The 16,422-nt window shown below is 44.0% G+C and overlaps 1 protein-coding gene across 7 annotated transcripts in view; it reads right to left on the reverse strand.

The window, feature by feature from the left end:
• The window catches only part of TRIM9 (tripartite motif containing 9), a 91,171-nt gene that overhangs the window by 42,625 nt on the left and 32,124 nt on the right, over nt 1–16,422 (reverse strand). For all 7 annotated transcript variants that reach the window (XM_036306662.1, XM_036306681.1, XM_036306689.1 and 4 more), the window contains exons 2-3: nt 2,849–2,944; nt 876–998 (exon numbers count right to left, since the gene is read on the reverse strand). In XM_036306662.1, coding sequence (XP_036162555.1) covers nt 876–998; nt 2,849–2,944 — 219 coding nt within the window. The remainder of the gene's footprint in view (nt 1–875; nt 999–2,848; nt 2,945–16,422) is intronic.

A 16,422-nucleotide genomic window follows, 5' to 3' on the forward strand; every position in this document is an offset into this window, starting at 1 on the left:
CCCCCGCGGTTGTGCCCAGTCACCGCTGCCCACTATGGAAGCTCCCTGATGCCGACCTCCCAACCCCAACAGAGAGCTTATTTATGGTCACACCTCATTTCTCCCCTCCCCCAACTCCAGGCTAACACTGCACACTGCACACCCACCATCCGCTGGTTGCCACCCACAGGCTTGCTGGCCATGTATGTGGACCTGTGGTGACTTCCTCCTTCTGAGCTCCCCTCAGCTGGGCTCTTCCCATCTACCCAGCCTGCTCTCAGCTGCTGCTGTCCTGCTCCAATGGGGCCGTGAAGGGGTATCACCTGCTCCAGGACAGTCCTTCTGACAATAGGGACCCAGACTTGTAACTGATTGATTCTACCTTGTGATGACAAGTGTGCACAGCTGTCCAAATGCATGATTCACTTCAAAGTTAAGACAAGTCTTGTTTGCTTTCTGGGAAGTACTGACTCCATTTCCCGATTCAAACGCACTTTACGTCTCTGCATGGCCACTCTGATCACGCTGCCTAAAATTTCAACCACCATCCCCAGTATTCCCCAGCCCTGTTTCCTTACTGTTTTCTTAGCACTTTTCACTAATATACTGGATCTTCCTTACTTATCTTGCTTATTATTTATCCTTCCTGGTAAATATAAGCCCCATGAGGGCAGGGATATTTATTTATTTTATTATACCTGTACCCAAAGCAATTTCTGACCCAGATGAGTGAAATGAAGAAGCGAGTGGTGAATAAAGAGCTATGCCCACCCCTTGCCAGCCAGGCCACTGACCACCCAAGGCTGTGGGCATCCTGCTTCCCCATCTAGCCTGTTGTCACAGCCCTCGGAGCCCAGCTCTGTGACTTTCTGGTCCCCCCATGGCCCAGCACTCACCTTCAGCTTGTGCTCATGCTCCTTGTTGACGCGTGCAAGCAGCTGGGCTTTCCTCCTGTTGAGGGCGTCGATGAGGGCATCACACTGGGCCACCAGGCAGGCCTCAAACTCCACACTGTTCTCCTGTGTGAGAGAGCACACCTCTCAGCCAGAAGCCGCCGGAGAAAACAGAACTCGGCCGTCCACTGTGGGGTAGAGATCCCCACTGAAGGGAAGGAAGGAGAGCTCTATCCACAATGCACGTTTGCCATCTCAAAAGTAACTGTATAAATTTCATTCTATAGTGGTTGTGTTTTGCTCTAAATTTAGATCAAAAAGGAAGACTATCACTTGATCAACTTATTTTTAGCAAAAGGGAATCATCTCCAAAGTCTGAATTGTATTAAATAAACAAATCAAGGTTTGTTTGCAGAGTTGCACATGAATCCTTTTGAAGGCTGGCATATGTTCAGCTGTGTTTGGTGGAAGGTGACATTCAGAAAGGCTGGTTGCCTGAGGGGGTGGGTACTGTTAAGGCACAAGAGATGAAAGAGTCACTGAATTCAGGGAAAGAAATAAGAAAGAGAATGGCAATGGTCTTCAATATTAAACCATAGTTAGATGACACCGGAAGTTTGTAAAAATAATCATGGATTAAAGTGCTCCTTTCATTAAGGAAAGCCAAGTGAACATAAATGGGTAAGTTGTTAAAGTCAGACATGAACCAACAGCTTGTGGGGGAAGGTGACCACATTCTAAATGAATGATAGCTTCCCCATGGTGCTTAAATTGAATGCTGGATCTATATTTTTAAATTCATTACACATTCATTTTAAGCGACTTTTTCACTAAATTATAAGCAATGTTAAGTTTTGGTTTGCATGGCACTTGCTTTGAGTTCTCAGAGAAGCCCCGGAAAACATCAGGTAAGAGCGTTCTCTGTCCACGCAGGGCAATATTCAGAGGGAGAGGGGAGCTTTCTCCTCATAGGCTCTGATTTGGACCAGAGGGAAAGCTTTGTCTGAGGAAGAGGTGGGAATCAGAGGCGAGCCTGGGGCTGCATATTTTATGCCAGAAAAAGCAAAGAAGAGGCTCTATTGCTTAAGAAATAGAAGGACGTGTACAACTGTTAGGTTGTTAAGGAATTAGAAATTTTAACATGGGCATATATGCCAAAAATAGGCAAAGAAATCAGTGTGAGATCATTTAGAAAGAAGGCTGACTTACATTAAAAAAAACCATTTCCGCCTTGACAGGGTTAATTATTAGTTCAGAAAGACAATTTAATGGAGGGAAGAGCTCAGGTTACTTCTCTGGTAAACAGTGCAGAAAGTCATTATTTTAGCATGTCATGCAATTTATGGCTTCTCTCCTTTAGCTCTAGGGAAGAATTCACCAGCTTCCAGATGCTGGCTGATCTGTTGGTCATTGTGTCCAGATAAAGCAATCTGAAAGTATAGTCACCAGGAGATCGTGGTTGAAAAATATTTAAGTATCTAAGTAGAGGAGAAGCATCACTCTGGGGTAGAAAAGAAGGAAAGAGTATAAAAGGAAGGGAAGAAGGAAGGAAGAAAAAAAAGAGTAAGTGCGATTTGTTTGTTACCATTAGATAAGATATAATCATTGCAAGGTGCTTTGGGAACCTACAGAGTTTAAAAAACTCAACAACAATGACTTTACATTCACAAAGAAGTAGACCTCTTTCTAAATCCACAGCAGTGGAGAATTAGGACTTCTGTGTGGAAGACGGGAACTCCTTGGAAAACCAGGTTCTTTCTGGCTACTGGCAAACGTAACACCTCAAGAAGGAACATGTCAGAAGCTGGTCTGTATGTGTGTTTGGATGTAATGGAAGAGACAGAGCAGAAGAAAAGAAATAGGATTTCCCCCACAACACATAGAAATAGCAGAGAAGAAACAATCTCCCTCATCACATAGTTCCATCTTGTCCTATGGGGTTTGCTGCCTGTCTCAGGTGCTGCTGCCTCAGGTACCTGGATCTGCTGGACCATGTTGCGGAGCTGCACCAGGAACTCCTTGGCTTCTTTGGCCCTGTCCGACAGCCCGTTCAGCGCCTGGGACAGCTGGCTCTGCAAGACAAAGAAGGAAGACATGGAGCTATAACCACATGACGCAGCAACAAGATCAAACAGGGCAGTGTTGACCCGAGGCCCAAGAGTCCTTGGCCCCCTCAGATTGCTCTTGTCTGAGTCAGGCCACTTAGCCGACATTGGTACATGTGGATTCTGATATCAGGGGCCTCCAGATGCCTTCCATTGGCTCCAAGTAGCTTCTCTTCTGAAGAAGTGAGACCTTCTGGCCACATAGTCAAAGGCCCTGGCCCACTGATATTTGCCTGGAATTTCCTCATCTCATTAAGTATTAATTCAGCAATAATTTATTCAATGCCTATTATTTGCAAGAATTAAAAAAAAAGCAGGGTCAGATGATCTGATAATTATCAACATTATTTAGCCCAAAGGCCTGTTGCTGTGGGGTCAGGGCAGACAGAGTGAAGAGAGTCAAGAACAGGACGAGGGAAGGAAGGAAGCATCCCAGTGTGATGCTCTGAGGCCATGTAAATGGAAAGATAACTACAAAGGCACAAGGACATTCTTCCTCATTAACATCCTCCTTCTCCCAAGTACAGCCCTGTTGCCTAACTCCTCTCCACACTAGCCTCCTAAACCAAGGCCTGCTGTCTGGGATATCCCACCCCACCCCATCCATATAGGGAAGCAGTTCTGCTGGGGGCACATGTCCAGGGAAGCACTTGCTTTCCCAGCCTCCTGTCTGCTGGGGTGGCCATGGACACACCCATGATGGATGAGACCTAAGTGGGAGTCATCTGGGGAGGTAGAGTCTGAGGAAGCCTCTGCATTTCTGCAAACATGGTCCCAGTGTCGCAGATGCACTCTTCTTCCCTTTTGTTCCTGACTTTATGACAAATTTCGTGTGATTCTCAAGAGGAAAGGGCCAACCTGATAAGGGAGCAGGGGTAGGAGGAGAAAGAGCCTGAGCTCTTTATGGCATCTGTGAACAGCTGAACCAACGCTTGAGGTCTCCTACCACTAGGCTTCTTGTTAAACTAACTCCAGGTTAAGTCCCTGCACTGGAGTTTCCCATCACTTGCAACCATCACCATTGCGCCTGATACAAAATTCCATCACCTGGCAGCCTGGGCATGTCCTTCCATCCCTCCTGTAAACTACAGAGACAGACTCCCTTTCCCACATGTCTTCTTTGAAAACGAAAGCCCGCTCTCCTCCTTGCCAACACAATGCCCCATCCACTTTTTCCTCTCAGGAAAGAGACAGAATCTTAAAATTGTATTTCTAGGTCCCATGTATGTTTTGCACTGATATTTGACTTATTAAATACAAAGTTGGGCACTAAATCTCTTTGAGAATATGCATGCCAAGTGCTTGGTGGAAGCAATGTAGAGTAGTAGAAAGAACAAAGAAAGCCTTTGGAAGGGTTTAAATTCTGGCTGTCCCTTACTAAGGGTGACCCTGAGAAAGTTAACTTGTGGCTGAATTATTCCAATGGGCAAAATGAGAATAATAATAATAATGATAATGATACTTTGCAGTTGGATTATTGTGAGGGTATTCACTAATGTGAAAGTTCCTGCTAGTGAAGGGTAGTGGTTAAGGGAATTATTCTGCATTAATAAATGCTGCCAGTTACTGGCTGTTCAAACTTTTACCCATAGTTTTACCTTATCCATAAAATGAAAAGAATACTGTTACTCTTGGAGGTTGTGGGCATTGTGTGATATACAATCCCTAAGGCCACGCTGGTGCATGGTGCATGCTTAATAAACATTGACTGTTATCAACTCTTTTTTACCTTCTTCCTTCCTGCTCACAAATGCCTGCTGACTGGCTGGGGACATTTGAAGGAGAGATTCCTGTAGAAGAATGTACTTTATCACTTGTGCTTTGATTTATGTACTCAGACTCTGGGAGGCCAGACCAACAACATAACAGAATAAGAAAAAGCATAAAATGAGACTACACTTGTGAAAGGTCTGGAGTGGGCCGGGGTTGCGCGCCTATGACACGAGGCCATAATGTATCAAAAAAGATTTTATTCCGACCACCTGGGCGCAGGTGGGCTGACACTGAGAAAGGCATCAGCGAAGAGAGCAGGGAGAGATAGGTTTTTATTAATCCTTGCTGGCTGTGAGCCGCTCTGCTGACATAAGGGTCTGGTGTGTCCTTGGTTCCTCCCATGCCAGGTGTCTTCTGGTTATCTGAGCTATGTTGTGCTCAAGGCTGCAAGCTTTCTGCAAGATATCTGCTAAGCACAAAAGTCTTTCTCTGCCCCGTTTTATTCTCTTTAACCCTTTCAACTTGCTGAAAGGGCTACTCAATTCTTTATTACTAGGTCCCAACGGCACTATAATTTGGGGTAAAGTTTTCTCCTCAAGAACTTTTTCCAAGAGCCCAAGGGATGAAGAGAGAAGAGGATCTCATTCAGAAGAGCAATCAATAAGATGAGAGACATATTCCAAAGGAGGCATTTTTCACTGTTCTTTGGAGCGAGCTCATAGCCCTTCTTTTTCTGAATGAGCAAAAGCTGGCTGTGCCACCCCAGTTTCCTCCGCCTTTTGATTGTAACCTTCACCTCAGTAACATTTGGAGGTTGGAGTACAGAAGCCAAATTCATTCAGTTACAGAGAACCGGAGCTACCTAATTTCTTGTATTCCAGCTTTGCAATTAATTGTTTGTATAAAGTAGGTCAAACCTCCCCCTCCCCCTAAAGAATTGTTGACCAAGTGCTGCTGTAAAATTATTCTGTAGTTGACAAAGAATGCTGGCCTCCCCCACTCTCAGGATTTTATCTGGCAAAGCAATAAATGAACTGCCAAATCTATTTGCAGATTTCCCCTCTTGGTGTCTACGTTAAGTCCTAAGGATCCCCTCTACCTGGCAAATGAGTGTTCTGGAATTTGAGAAACAACTGCATTATAAGATAAAGATCTAGAAACCTCCCTCTGAAGCTTTGCTAACTTGCAGAAATTGACAATGAAAAACACCGGAAACTGTTTATCACTGGAAAACGCTCTTCTCATTGTAAGGATTTAATGTGTGTGTTCTTTTTTACAGGATAGTCTTTTGATCACATTTATAAATTCCATCTGATATAGAATAACTTTATTATTGATGGATTTTGTTTCCCAGAAGCAATTAAATACCTGCTCTGTGCCAACGGAGACGTTCTGTATTCAAGGCCACAGAGTAGCCCTGTAAATTTATACCCACACACTCGAGATGCAAATATTTAGTGTGTGTTTTCGTTACGGGTGCGCGCCATTAGAAGCTGTTTATGATGCCTTGGCGATGGCATCCTGATTGCTTGGATAGTTGTTTTCAAATTTACTGAAAAAGTGTCATGATCAGAAAGTGAATGAGAGTGGAAAATGATGTAGCCAAAGAAGCACTGAAATTTCCAGTCAAGCGCTCAGCGCATGCTCTGAATAGCCAAGATCTCCCCAAAGGATGCAAGTTGTCCGGAGCCTGAGGAGAGAAACAAAGGACTCTGCCTCCCCCTTCCCTCCTCTCCTGATTTCCTGTCCAGTCTCTGCCCGGACTGGCTCCCCTGGCCTCCCAAAGGACAGAACGTTACAGGAGCGGGGGCTCAGCCTGGGAGTGCACAGGGAGGGTATCTCAAAGCCTGTTATGATTTAGGCTCAGCTAGTGGGTAAGGAAATTCCATGCATCCTGACTAGCTCCTTACTTGCCTGTGCATCCACCCAGCCTCGCCCAGCCCAGCTGCTAAGCAAGCACACACAGAAGACAGGGTCTTCCTTCCTTTCCCTGCCATGAGCATTATTCATGTGTCAACCTCCCACCCCCACCCCCCAATTTACTACGACTATTGGATGGAGACAAATTGGGGCAAAGGAAGCTTCCTGGCTGCCTGGGGTCTGAAGTTACAGCACCCTTGCTGCCTCCCCAGGGAGGCTCTGTCACAGTGCATGCTGCTCAGGACTGCAGCCCCATCCACCTCCTTCCCAGGGACCGAGGCCAACACAAAACGCAGGAGCAAAGCGACAATCCAGGCAATGTGATCTGAAGGAAGTCGCCCCCCACCCCCACCCCCTACCCAGGGGAATAACAATTTTTCTTGAAATACTGACGTTTGAGTCTCACTACGTACTGACATTATATAATTAAAAAGTAAAAGCAAGAAATTCTAATAGTTATAATATATTGGCCATTTACTTTAAGCCAGGAACTCTGACAGGTGCCTTTACTACGAGCCCAATGTAATCCCGGTCACCACCCTGCCATTGGCAGAGGCTCAGAGGGGTACAGCTGGGCTCAGGTTTGACCACTCACATGTGGAAGAACCGAAACACAAACCCTCGTCTGACCCCAAAGTCATGCTCTTTGCCCCACCCTCCCAAAGCAGAGAACTCTTCCTTCACCCATGCAGGAAGGAACCAGAACAGCCCATGGTAAGAGCTTGTAAAACCAAAGATGATGAGCTGATAAGGGGTTTTTTTATGCTTAACAATCAGACAGTATGGAAACCATAGCATGGCTAATTAACCTGTGAAATGTTCAATTTTTTTTTTCCTACTTAAAGTTTTTTTGGTGAATTTGAAAAGGATCCCTGTCAAAGAGAGGGGTCTCATGGGAGAGGGCAAGCAGCTTTGGACCGGGGTCCAGTCCTGGCTTTCTCACCTACCGACCTGAGACCTTGGCAGAAACCAGGCTGAGCATGGAATGAGGTAAACACATGAGAATTCACCCAGTGAACCCTTAAGCCGAGGAACCTTCAAACAGAGCCACCCAAGGGCCTGCTTTCCTTCTAGCTAACGCTCCTCTTCTTCCTGCCTGCGCCCCTCCTGCCCCCCGAGGGGGAGGGGGGTCTCTCCTCTGGATTCCCTGGTGGTGGAAGCTCCCGGATCTACCCCAGTCCCAGCTCACTGCAGTTACATGGGGAGGCAGCCTCAGAGGCTGGTCTGCCGGGAGGTGCCACCCTATCTTTCAGCCCAGCAGCAGGGCTAGGGCTGTGAACAGGCTGCAATCTGCAGGCCCAGTAGCTGAGCCTGGGAACTGATACACAAAGCCCAGGGATGTGTGTGTGTGTGTGTGTGTGTGTGTGTGTATGTGAGAACATCTGAGTGTGGGTGAGGCTCTATGTGTGTAAGAGTGTATGAAACTGTATGTGATTGTATGTGTATATGTGTGTGAGTATGAGTGTACAGTGTGTAAGGATGTAAGAGAGAATGTGAATGCGTGTGTATGAAATCTCCCATCAGTAGAGTAGACTCCTGGCTTTGGATAAGACTGGTATCAGAGGGGTCTGATGGATAGGGATTTGGCCCACTAACTGCTTATTTCTCATTGGCTGTGACACAGATTCTCTCTGTGGCTAAACTCTAGCCAAGCTTCTCGGAGCTGTGCTTGTCAACTAGGCCTCAATTTTCGCCTAGAAAGACTTGAACAAAACACTAACACAGTTTCTAACTGCTCAGGGCCACATCCCTAGGATGACACTATCCCCCCTTAGAGCATCTGTCTGAGAAAGGCTGCCAGAAAAAAGTACTGTTTGTTCCAGGCATCACCTAAAGACAGTCCCCCCGTCTCCCAGGCTCTGTGGGAGAGTAGAAGCCTAACCCCAATAAACACTAGTTAGCAAACCCAGGTGGGTATCACATGAGCCAATCCCTCCTTCCCACTTTCTGTAATTTTTCCCTTATCTGACTCAGTTACTGAGTTCCCATCACCCCCTCCCTCCTCTTTCACTCTCCCCTTAAAATGCCCAGTCACGTCTGTACAAATTAAAGTTGAGATCAGTTAAGGCTGGACTCTTTTCCCTATTGTGATAGTATATTACTGTTTAAAATCTGTCCTTACCACTTTACCTGGTGTCGGCTTTGTTACCTTTGACGGTGGCCAACCCCAGCTCTGACCGAAGGAGAGCTGGGACAACCCCAAAGAGCTGGCCCTTCAAAGGCCCAGGCTAACTTTAAGGATAAGTGGGGAAGCATGTCCCCCGCAGGTCCGCGTTCCCCTGCCTGAGCTGGCACATCCCACACATGAAACAAATCTCACCCCTTTTATCGTGAACCTGACCCTATAAGTTGTGTGGAAGACAGAAAGAAGGAAGACACTATGGACCTTTAATCTAACAGTTACATCCGCTTTCCTACCCCTTTCTCATCTCAGTGCTAGACCTGTGAGCACATGCACACAAACATTCACACCCAAAGCTTATGACAAATGCCATTTACTGCCTGTTTAGTAACACATTAAACCCAAACATTCTGTTCCAGTCACTCTTTAAACCATAAACGTGTACCAGAAATGCCATTATTTCATCAGATTGTAGCAATTGAAATAGATAGGACAATGGGGCCAAATTAGCACTGGGATTAAGAGGACAGATCTAAGGTCAGATGGACTTAATTTAAACTCTAGCCTTTTGCTAGCGATGTGATCATGGACATAGCACCTAATTGTAGTGGATACTGTGGTGCTCTGCCCAGATCCCCCTTTAAAGGCCAATACCTCCTTTATTCCAGCTGCTGGGGTATCACTGTTGATAGATTCCACTAGAAGCTGCTCCTGCCAACAGGCAACTGCATTGCTCAAGGTGCTTCCTTCTGGGGTGGACCATGATTGGCTTCTGGGACCCCCTTGACTCCATTTGAGAACAAACTGACAGGCCATCTCAGTCCCAGGACTCCCTGCAGGACTGGCTGAGGCCACTGCTTCTCCCTCTACTTCTCACTTCTCACTTCCTCACAGGTGGATCTACTGGGAACACTCAGCAGCTAAACATTCCTACGCAACTCTGAGTCTGTGTCCAAGGAATCCAACCTACAACACTACTTTCTCGGCTTAGTTTCCTCATCTGCAATATGGGTTAATAACAGTACCTACATCATAGGATGTGGTGAGGATTACATGAAATCTTGGATAGGAAGTTTTTCTATACAACACCTGGCATATTATAAGCGTTTATTTCATAAGTAGTATTATTTTTATAATAAAAAGTATGTTAAAATATACATCTATATCATTAAAAGACTCTGACATTCCACCTGTCCCACTTTGGGGTTTGGTCATTCAGACAGTGGGGTAGATTGTTCCCTCCCCATTTTTGCCACATGACTTGCAGGGCCTCCCGTAAATGGTGTCCCTGCCCCGTTGTCATCCGTGGCCGTGTGATTTGCTTTGGTCTGAAGAGACATCGTGATTTTCTGCCAGCTCCTTTGCTCTTCTTCTTTGTCACATGAAGCTGGTAGTGTGTTGAGAAACTGGTTCTCAAAAAACAACACAAATTCTGATTTAAAGTGTTTGCCCATTTCCATGGTGTAAATGCAAAAGCGATTTTAGGCTACCCCAATGATATCACTGAACATGGAGTTGGGAAGAGATGCACACTCTTGTGCTGTGATCAACTCTTGAGCTGTGAGCTGGTGGGAGCCAGGCCCGTACAGCACTGGGCATGCCCCACACAGCGGCTGTGGGCCTCAGAAGGAAGGCAAGCAGAACAGAACTTCGACTACTGCCTAGGAAACTCCCATGAACAAGAAACAAACCTTTGTCTTAAAAGCCACTGAGATTCTGGCAGTTGTTATGCCATAATACTGACTAATACAGATAACAAGGATAATTTTTCCTTTCACAATTTATTAATTAATCCCTCTTCATAGGGTTTCACCATGGGCCAGGCACAGTGCTTCATGCTAGGAAAACAATGATAAAGAAAGTCAACACAATCTCTTCCCTCAAGGAACCATCCCTGCCCTGAAATGACCACTATTTTGAGCTCGGTCATACCCATGTCAAAGCCCTCTCCCATCGGCTCTCTAATGAAGCGGAAGACTAGAATATTCTAACAACCAACAGAATGTAGCTCTCTACCCTCAGAGGAAAATGCCAAGCATCTGCTTCCCTAGCAGGACATGGCCAGTTCGGGCCACAGTTTGAATTCCAGAGATACTTTGAACAGCTTTAAATCCATCAAACGGAAGATGTTTCTCTGCCTGAGACAGGAAATTCTTAACCTGGGAATGCGGGTCACCACGCAAGGTTTTTCAGCAAGGAGACCCAGGAGCCACTTTTCGCCTCACGGCACAGCAAAGACCTTGTAAAACTGTGGCCTCACCCAATGTTCACAGTTTCTCAGGAGAAAATGGATTTGCCGTGTCTCTATGGCTTTTGCTCAGCGTGCTGGCAGCTGTAAAAGAATTCATGTGATTGAAGGCATGAAACTTTAATAAAGCGGGAGGCATACAGGCTGCAAGGTCAACGCCACCCCGCCCAAGGCTCCGTCAGAGAGCATGCCTTTCCATGGATATTCTGACCCACGGTCTGTGTGTTGTTAGGCAGTTACTATGTATTTACAGCCAAGGATCAAAAATATGCCTTCCTTGGGCTAAGGCTTTGGGTAAATATTGGATTTCACATCCTGCAGATGGACTACAGGTTAGATCTCCTTTGTGCAAATGCTGCCTTTTCTCTGGAGAATTGTAGGGCCCAACCAGCAGGCTCTGCGTCCCTTTCTAGAAAGCTGTTTCCTCCACGACCCCCTCTGGCTGCCTTCACGTCCACGCCTCATGGTCCACCGCGTTCTTCCAGGAGCCCTGGCGTTCTGCTTGGTCTGATACCACCAGGCAACCGTGAGAAGAAGAAAAACAGATTTGAGATCTGTAAGTGCCCAGTTCTCTATAGTATTTATTTAAGTGCCCAAGGTAGAGATCCTCAGTTCTATAAGTAAGGGCACAGCAAATAAAACTGTGGCCTCACCCAATGTCCACAGTTTCTGAGGAGAAAATGGATTTGCCGTGTCTCTATGGCTTTTGCTTAGCGTGCTGGCAGCTGTAAAAGAATTCATGCAGGAATTGTGATTGAAGGCATGAAACTTTAATAAAGCGGGAGGCGTATAGGCTGCAAAGTCAATGCCACCCTGCCCAAGGCTCCGTCAGAGCACGCCTTTCCACGGGTATTCTGACCCACGGTCTGTGTTAGTTAGGGGTCCCCAAGGCTTTCTTGGTAAACAAACACATGATGAGGCAAAAACATGCTCTTCGAAATGTAGGTGATAAAGTGAAAAATCACTGGGCTATTTTTCATATGTAAATGCTTTTCCTGTGCTCTTTTGGAGACTCAAGTGTTAAATGCTAAAGCAAAAATGACTTCTTATTCATTCCCCTCAAATTTCCAGGGAGAACAAAACAGCTGGTAGGAGAAAGACTTTTTATTTGTTTTAAGAAATAACTTTTTACCCCTTATTTCAAAAGCAGAACATGCTCATTTCAGAAAAGTCAGAAAATAAAAGGACTTAGAAGAAAAAATAAATAAAACTATCAATATCTCCAGAGTCACACAGCCTTGATGATGAACTTTTTATATTTATCCTGTGAAATCTTGTCTACATTTATAGGCAGATATGCATGTCTCTAAATAATGTAAATCAACAAAACTGAGATCATGTCATATGCCCATTGCTCGCTTAAAATCCCCCCTTTTCACTTAATATACTATAAATATTTTTGCATCTGACTAAATATATGACAATAACCTTTTTAATAGCTATCTGACACTGATAAAATTTGCTAAGTGGTAGGCACTGCTGGCAATGTTTTACACATATTAACTTATCTTTAAAACAACTCAGCAAAGGTGAGTTCTATTATTACTCAATTTTTTTTACAGTTATAGAATTAAGGCAAGGGAGGTTACGTGGTCCAAAGGCATAAGCAGTTAAAAAGCAGAACAGGGATTCAAATCCAGAGATTTTGTGGCCACAATCTATTCTATTAACTGCTAATCTGTAAGGTAATGACTGTGTGGGTGCCTCATGATTTATTTAACCAATCTCCTATTTTAGGACATTTAGTTTGTTTCTATCTTGTTGCAAAGAGCTGAAATGAAATTCACATAGTAAATATTTAAACACATTTTTTGATTATTCCTATTTCCAGAAATGAAATTGCTTGATCAACAAACTTTCAAAATTTAGAGGTTTTTAAAAATCATGTTATCAAAATGTCCCTCTGAGTGGGATTTCAATTTACACTCCTGCTGTGGTGAGTGATGAGAGTAATACTTGCCTGTATATCTTAATCCAATTATAATTTATACTAGTGGCCTGGTGCATGAAATTCATACACATTAAAAGGGAATTAATTAGAGGAAATATTTTAATATTGCTATTTGCCCTTTCTCTATAATAGAAATGTCAGAGATGAAATTAGTAAAATGTATATGAAAATCTCCCTCCTCTCAGAGTCTGGGGTGCGCTGTGGGACCCAGAGTCAAGTCCCCGCCCACCCGCCCGCTTTTTGAAATCATGGGAGACCCAGACCCAGCCGGTCTCACACCCATCAAGCCCCACAGGGCAGGGGGCACAGCCTCTGGTTCCCCATCAAGCCCCGCCAGGCAGGGGGCGCGGCCTCAGGTCCCCTGTCAAGCCTTACTGGGCAGGGGGGCGCGGCCCCTGGTCCTCTCTTAAACCCCACCGGGCGGGGAGCCCAGCATGAGGGTGCAAGGGCACGAGGGTGTGAGGTCACAAGGGCGCGAGGGCACGAGGATGTAATGACCATTTGCATATTAGCTCTTTATTATATAGAATTTTTTTGTTACCTGATAGGTAAAGAATAGAATCTCATTTATTAAATTTGCATTTAAAAATTACCAGAGTGGTGTGTTTTTAAAAGCTTCTTACTGATCTTTTCTTTGTAGTTAAGGTTTAAGTTCTCATTGGTATTATTTGTAAAGCAGTTGGAAGAGGTGCTAGCACACAGTGTTTGTTAAATTAGTCTTTGCACTGCTGATGACTATCAGTGAACAAGGCTGGCCTCATCATGTGTTTGCTCACCAAGAAAGCCTTGGGGACCCCAAACTAAAAAATGATCTGAAAACTTTAGGTAGTCTGTTGAAGAGGAAGTGAAAAGTCATGGATTACTCTTTAGAATTTATAGTATAATCATTATTTTGTGGACAGATACACATGTATGGTAGCTTCTGGTAAATATCCAATGGATGTGAGAGAAGAATATATTTTCTTATAGGAGTGGAGGATAGATGTATAAGATAATATTCATAATATAAACCTTCATAATACATTTATAAACATAACTGAACTTGTTAACGGGGTTAATCAGAAATCTTGTATTCTTGCTCATTATTTGTCTCCTTGACTTACAGTATTGTATTCTAAAATAAACAGGTGATCACATTTTTCACAAGGATTGTGCTTTGATCATGTTCTCCTTTGTATTGAGGTTTTGCTTTATGTAATCTGTGGCTTTGTTGTTTGTTACATCTTCTTTGTGCATTCATTATACCTTTAACATCAAATCAGACCCTTCTGTTTCACTTAGTTCTTTTGGTCTTAAACTCCTTTTCACTTGATGCTATTATATATACCCTCCTTGCTCTTTCTATCTCTCTAGTATAATAACTTTGCTTACCTTTTATTTTAAAACTACATTTGTTTTAAATTCAATCTGATGTTTATTTCCTTTATCATAGGGAAATTTGGGCTATTTACATTTATTGTATTAATTGACATAGTTGGTTTTTCCATCAATATTGTTTACAGTATAACTATTAGTTATAACCCATTTTCTCTTAATTTAAATTTCAGTGGCTTTATTACATTTCTTTTAATATCTTAATCCCACTCACAATTAATTTGGATGTTTTGCTATGCTTTTTCATGTTGCAAGCTGTTACCGTCTCATCTTCCATCACATGTAAACCTACATTTATTCATCACTAAGTCAAAATTAACTAATAACTTTGATCCTCCTGCTCTACCACATTCCCCAAAATGCTTTACTTAAAGTTTAGTATCTCTTGTAAATTAAGAATTAACATTCTAAGTAACCCCGGGATCAACTAGATATTAAAACTGAATTTATGAATTATCTAGATATTGAGAAGGAATAGTTTACAAAAATATATTGCTTTTTAAAACATGATGTTTAGACTAGGAAACCCAAATGCTCTTTACAACATTGTTCCCACTAGGAATACTGTTCTTAGATGAAACTAAAAAACCAGGAACAGTTTTTTCCCCTTCTCCCTATCCTGCACCTCCTAAACCCAGAGTAGAATCCTTCCCACCTGTCCTATATTTTCAAAGCTAAATCACAATGGTGTCCAGATCATAAAAGCAAGAGGTGGCTTTTCTGCCCTAAGTGCTTACATCTAGGATGGCTCTTGCAGACTGTTCTTATGTTCTGAACATTCAATAATTTCAGAGTGTACTTTATTCCAGTATTAAGTTATGAGTCTCATTGCAAGATACAATGGCTTCCCCTTCTCTCTTTTTTTTCCTCTTTAAAAATTGTTAACACCATTACAGCTGTCTCCCTCCCCCCCTCCCCCAGTCCCCATTTGTGGCTTCTCTCTCTTTATGTAATACTAGAAGCCTGATGTGTGAAGATTTGTGCAAGAATGGGCCTTCCTTCCCCTGGCTGCTGGCACTGCCTTCGCTTGGGCCGGACCCACCTTTCCACCTTCCCACGCTGCCCAGAGGCCCGGAGCAGCTGGGGCGGTGTGGAATGCCTGCATCGTGGCCATGGTGATGACACAAGCATCCTGCCCCACCCCCGGCCGCTCAGCACCTGCATATGAAAATTAACCCACCATCTTTGTTGGGTTAATTTGCATACTCACTCCTGATTGGCTGGTGGGTGTCACTAAGGTATGGTCAATTTGTATCTTTCTCTTATATTAGTGTAGATGTTTTCATAACTTCAAAGAATAGATCATAGCTAAGCAACCCTGTATCTGGCATTGACAACACAAGATGTCTTTAAACTTTACTGAGAGACAATTACAATTGATGGCATTATCATCCATTCCTCAGCCTCTGAGATACCTTGGGAGGGATAGAAGCCACACTTGTGGCCTTACATCAGTAAGCTGCATTAATCCCTATTCACTTCAATGGAGCACCTGTGCCTCAGCAGCATCACTGGAACAGGGCTCAGCCACGCCACCACAATTGGAGTGACTGGGTATTGATTTTGTTTCTTGATAGAGTAGGCAAAATAATGGCCCCCACTAATGTCCACACCCTAATCCTTGCACCTGTGAATATGTTGTCTTACAGCCACAGGGACTTTGCAGGTGTGACTAAGGTTATGGATGTTGGGATGGGAAGATTATCCTGGGTTATCTGGCTGAGACCATTCTACTCACACACGTTCTTAAAAGCAGAGGGCCTCTGGGCTATGTCAATGAGAGAGAGATGTGACTTCAGGAGAAGGATCAGCGAGCAGTCACATTGCTGGTTCTGAAGTTGGCCACAAGCCGATGAATGGAGGCAGCCTCCAGATGGAAAAGTCCAGGAAAGGAATTCCCCCTAGAACATCCAGAAGGGACTCAGTTCTGTGTGTTGGACTCATGACCTACAGAACTATAAGATTAAAAAAAATCTGTGCTGTTTTAAGTCACAACATTTTTGGTAAGAGAAACCTAATGCACCCGAGAAGGCAGTCAGTTGAGCTGGATGCTTACTCCCTTTGGCAATGGCCAAATTGCTTCACTTGACAGTTTATAAATTTGTTTAGAATATGCA

Source organism: Myotis myotis, unplaced genomic scaffold (genome assembly GCF_014108235.1).
Source record: "Myotis myotis isolate mMyoMyo1 unplaced genomic scaffold, mMyoMyo1.p scaffold_m19_p_1, whole genome shotgun sequence".
Taxonomy (NCBI): Eukaryota; Metazoa; Chordata; class Mammalia; order Chiroptera; family Vespertilionidae; genus Myotis; species Myotis myotis.